The sequence below is a fragment of the Orycteropus afer genome, unplaced genomic scaffold (genome assembly GCF_000298275.1).
Source record: "Orycteropus afer afer isolate SDZICR_OR568_19922 unplaced genomic scaffold, OryAfe1.0 scaffold00182, whole genome shotgun sequence".
In the NCBI taxonomy this organism is placed as follows: Eukaryota; Metazoa; Chordata; class Mammalia; order Tubulidentata; family Orycteropodidae; genus Orycteropus; species Orycteropus afer.
In genome coordinates, this window is record NW_006921769.1 from 558,128 (window position 1) to 563,608 (window position 5,481).

At 38.9% G+C, this 5,481-nt stretch overlaps 1 protein-coding gene across 1 annotated transcript in view; it reads left to right on the top strand.

Moving 5' to 3' along the window:
* LAMA2 (laminin subunit alpha 2) overlaps positions 1-5,481 on the top strand; it is a gene marked incomplete at its 5' end in the record, with an annotated part of 713,189 nt that overhangs the window by 550,704 nt on the left and 157,004 nt on the right. Inside the window, 2 exons of the mRNA XM_007947384.2 lie at positions 2,229-2,345; positions 2,994-3,157. Of these exons, the coding sequence (XP_007945575.1) occupies positions 2,229-2,345; positions 2,994-3,157 (281 nt within the window). The remainder of the gene's footprint in view (positions 1-2,228; positions 2,346-2,993; positions 3,158-5,481) is intronic.

The window sequence follows — 5,481 nt, forward strand, 5'->3', positions numbered from 1 at the left end:
TCAAATTCTTCTTTAAGAATAAAAAAATCCCAACAAACTGAAGAAGAGTAGAGAACAGACAATTCCCTGAGTCTATAGCCCTGAGAAATTCTTTAAGCTTAGAGCCAAGTGTATCCTCTGAAGTTCTGGTTACTGCATGCTGCTCTAACAGAAAATAACACAGGTGGATGGCTTTAAAAACAGGAGTTTATTCTCTTGCAGTTTTGGAGGCTAGAAATCTGAGTTCAAAGTGCCAGGCCCTAGGGGCTGAGTAAAAGCCCCTTGACCTTAGACTTCAGTTCTACCTCTTGCTCCTGGCCCACTGGAGCTAGAGGTGTTTCTTCACTCAGGCAGCTGCTAACTGCTGAGGCTGATGAACCCGAGGTCGACAAGTGAAAAAGCACAGTACTGATATTAGCAAACCACACAGCAGACCATTGATTCAAGTCCATTAAGAGTTCTGCTTTGGTTACCTAATGCCACTCTGACAGGAATATGCCACCAATGGGATGGCTTGAACAAACAGGAGTTTATTCTTTTACAGTTTTGGAGGCTAGAAGTCCAAGTTCAAAGTACCAGGCTCTAGGAGCTGGGTAAGCTCAACCCTGGCTTCAGCTCTGCCTCAGGCTCCCGGCCCACTGGAGCTGGAGGCTTTCTTCACTCAGGTTGGCAAACCCAAGGTCGACGAGTAAAAAGCACAGTCCTGATATTACTAAACAATGTGGCAGTTCATTAATTCAAGTCCATTGAAAGTCCCAAGATCGCCCCAACATGAGAGGCTACTGAAGGAAAACTTGGCTACATGCAGGGTTCAGGTGTGCCAAAGAGTTAGAGACCATTCCCCAAGCTGCTACTCATATGTAGGAAGCAGACCACATCCCTAAAGCAGCTACTCAGCTGCTTGTGGTAGATTCCGCCATGGAGTTGATAGCCTGTCTCATTACGGGAAATAACTATCACCAGCTGCCCAGACACTCAACCAGGCCCAGCCAAGTTGACACACAACCTTAACTACCACAGTCCCAAGACTGACAGACAACTTGGCAGGCTGCTGAATAACGACTCGGCTACATGCAGGAGTCAAGCATGCCAAAAGCCGGAGATCATTCCTAAATCTTTTCCATATTTACTGGGAGTGAACCACAACGCTAAGGTAGCTACTTAACTGCTCAAGGCAGATTACACCATGGAGTTGATTACCAGTCTCATCACGGGGAATACTACATCCAGCTGCCCAGATGCTCAAAACCAGGCCCAGCCAAGTTGACACATAATCTTAACTACCACACCTGAGATCACCCTTTAGGTAAATAGCAGAGTGACACACAAAATAAAAGATACTGTTTGTAAGATTGATGCTCTACTTAAAGATCATCAGTATGGGATCAAAAGGTCAACAATTACTCAAAAGCAAAGATGAGTGGATAAGAAAGCAGGGAAACTAGAATACTAGGAGTAGAACAAACAGAACACAATTGAAGTAAATATTGATACATTATGATAAATGTAACTAATGTCGCTGAAAAATTTGTGTGGAAATTGTCAAATGGGAACATAACTTGCTTTGGAGGGGACTCTCTGTTGTGCTGTTGTTGTGTGCCATTGATTCTGACTCCTAGGGAGCCTATATGAGAAAGTAAAATTGTTCCCGTAGGATTTCTTGGCTATAATTTTTACAAGAGCAGATCTCTAGTTCTTTCATCCAAGAAAGTCACTGGTAGGCTCAATCACCAAACTGTCAGCTAGCAGGTGTACATTTAACCATTGCAAAGCACACCCCCTAAATAACATTAAAAATCTTTTTCTACTTTTTCAGAATTCCTGTAACATAAATCTACTTATATTGATTCTCACAAAATACTCATCTGGAATTTAATATGTAGTTTGGATGCAATTCAGGATTCTACCAGAAATACAGTAGTACATATTTAGTACTTACGTTTTCATTAAAAAACAGATATCCATGTTGTTTTAAAAATAGTTCTAAATCTTCAGCCACTATCACAAATTTTTCTTCACTTTGATGACTTTCTAACAGTGGAAGAAATTACTTGTGTAGGCATCTAAATAGAACAATTCTAGGAGTGCTAGCTTAGTAGTTTATGATGTTCTCATCTAGTCACACTGTCAACGTAATATAACTTGTTCATGAAGCTCTTTTTCAGTCAACTCAGGAAAGTCAGGAATATAGGGATAGATGAGGTTTTACCCAAATGATATTTTGATGCTTTGTTCACATTGTACTATAGAAAAAGAAGGAGACTCTTGAAAGTGCCAAACAACAAACTGAGAATACTTTGAAAGAAGGCAATGACATACTTTATGAAGCCAACCACCTTACAGATGGAATCAACGCAGTGATAGATGTAAGTATTTGATAAAGTGCCGGGTTAAAAGAACAATAATAACAACAGCGGTACTTATACATGGGAAGCAGTGTTCAACCTCAGTATTATCATCAATGCTGCATTCTATCTATCTATCTGTATTTTTTTTACTTACCTTCACTGTCTTCTTCATTTGATTTTCTGCTGTTCTCACACACACAAATCTGATTTCTTTTAACAATGATAGTGAAAGATATCTATTTTTCCTAAGGCAGTCCTTACAATCTGCTTTAATATCTATATAACATTAATTAAAAGATAAATGTAAATCTAAATCTACAAACAGACTTGTTAACATAGTGTCTAATGAATTATATAAAGTAATATATGGTAATAAAACTGTAGATGGTCTAACAGTTCCTAATGACTCTTTCACGCATTTATACCTAAGATATAAAAAACTTTTTAGAGAGTTAGGTTCCTCTTGGTATAAATTGGCTTCATAAATTTCCTAATCACTATCATTAAATAATTGCTTTTATTCTTTATTCTCTTTTTGTCATGTTACTAAATTTAAAGTTCCATTTTTTTAAAAAAAAAGGTATAATCATGGCTTACAAAGGTATTGAAAAATGAGAGGCTTGGAGTTGCTTGCTTAAAGTGTTCTGTCTTTTCTATATATATTAGTATGTTGAAGATATTCAAACTAAACTGCCACCAATGTCTGAGGAGCTTAAGGATAAAATAGATGACCTCTCCCAAGAAATCAAGGACAGGAAGCTTGCTGAGAAGGTGTCGCAGGCTGAGGGCCATGCTGCTCAGTTGAATGACTCCTCTGCTGTCCTTGATGGGTATGTCATTTGTTGTTGGAAAATGTCTGTATATTGACACTTGTTCAAAAGTTTTGTGTTAAAAAAAAGAATGGCAGAAAATTGCTTTCAAATCTTTATTCTGTAATTATGAACATACGAGCTACAAAGCCTTTCTGTGGAAGAGCCTAATTAGGTGGATCTGGGCAAAGTTCTATTGGAACAGCATCAAAAGTCTGTGTTAAAAGTGGATGCAAATATGGCTTGGTAGGGAGTGAACATAGCCCTAGGCTAGACTTAGAAAAATGTATTTTCTGTTCTCTATTAGAAAGCACAGTGATCATCTTATTAGCACTTTAAATAATGATATGTAAACACACATTCTCCTTCAAATTTTAACTTTATATTTCCAAATGGTATATACACATTTGAAGGATGGCTTTGGAAAAATGTGGCTCCATGCATAACTAGTGAGTTTTAATCTTGTTTCTGTTCCAAACTCCAGGGAGACACTGTATCTTCTTCACTGTGTAATAGCTCTTTATACCTGGGATTCTTAAATGTGTCAGAGGAGGAAGGGGCAAGTGGTGGGAAGGGCATGTACAGTTAGTAAACAGCTCTCTAGGTTAATTTTGATATACTTCCCCTACTTTAGTATATCGAGCCATTTGGGTATTATAGCATAGTGCCTAAGGCATTTGACTGCTAACCAGAAGTCTGGCGGTTCAAACCCACCAGCCACTCCTCTGAAGGAAGGTTGGGCAATCTGCTTCTGTACTGATACTGCCTTGGAAACCCAAGGAGGGGTCACTATGAGTCGGGTCTGACTTGACAGCACATAACAACAACAACAACAGTGACCCCAACAATAATTTTTTGAAATTTATTTGTATTTAATTTCTCCCATGTGCAAGGCTTAATGCTTAATATTTACTTACTTAGCGTGCCATAACAAACTAGAACACAGGAAGCATTAAAGGACGGAAATGTATTTTCTCACAGATCTGAAAGCTAGAAGTTCAAATCAGAGTTTTGGTATATAGATTCCTTCTGAAGACCTCTCTACTAATCTTTGGTTTCTGCTGGCAATTCTTACTGTTCCTTTGCTTATTAATGCGTCCTTGTTTGGCATCTGTCCTTCCCTATACCTGCCTATGTCTACTCTGCTCCTTTCAGAAGATACCACTCAGAAATTCTTGGGTTTAGGACCCACCCTACTCTGGTATGACCTCATGAAAATAACAAAGAAAACCCATATTTCCAAACCACAACCAAACCAAACTCTCTGCCGTCCAATGAATTCGACTCATAGCAATCTCTCCTTGAGTTTCTGAGGCGGTATCACTACAGAAGTAGACTGCCCCATTTTTCTTCCAAGGAGTGGCTGGTGGTTTGAACCGCCAGCCTTCTGGTTAGCAGTCAAGTGCCATAGGCACTATGCTACCAGGTACTTGTCATCTAGTCTGTTCCTACTCATAGGGACCCTATAGGACAGAATAGAACTGTCCCTTAGGGTTTCCAAGCCTATAATCTTTACAGAAAGAGACTACCACATCTTTCTTCCACAGAATGTCTGGAGGGTTACAACTACCAAACTTTCATTTACCAGGCAAACATTTAATCACCATGCCACCAGAGTTTCCAAAACATGTCTTTTTTAGGGACACCATTCAATCCATGAAATACTCATATGGTACAAAGGAAAATATTGATATTTTTAAATTATTGGCATTATATCCACAACACATTGCATAATTTACAGCAAAGTGTAGTAGATGAAGCAGTAAGCTAGAAGTCAGAGGACCCAAGTTCTAATCCTTAATAAGTTATTTATTATTAGTCATGTGACCTGGGACAAGCCATTTAAAGTTCCTGACATTCATTTTTCTTCATCTTGAAAGTATGCCTAACCCATGGAGATTTTGTGAAAATTTAGTCCAGCAAGGTAGAGCAAGTGGTCTGAATGAAAACTGTAGAGTGCTTCACAGATAAACATAGGGATTGTCTCACTCCATACACTTGAATGCTGCCCAAGGGCATAGATGATTTTGGACGATGCTGACAATATTTAAGATATGTTGGTAGTAGTCATTACACAACATGGTTAATGTAATAGATATCACTAAATTATACACCTGAAAACTGTTGAAATGGCAAATGTTGTTTTATACACACACACACGCACACACACCCCAACAAAACTAAACCCACTGACATCAGGTCGATTCCAACTCATAGCAACTCCGTTGGGTTTCCAAGGTGTTAAATCTTTATGGAAGTAGACTTTCCTTCTATGGAGTGGCTGGCAGGTTTGAACCACTTACCTGGGGAACAGTCAAATGCCTTAGTCACTGCGCCACAGAGCT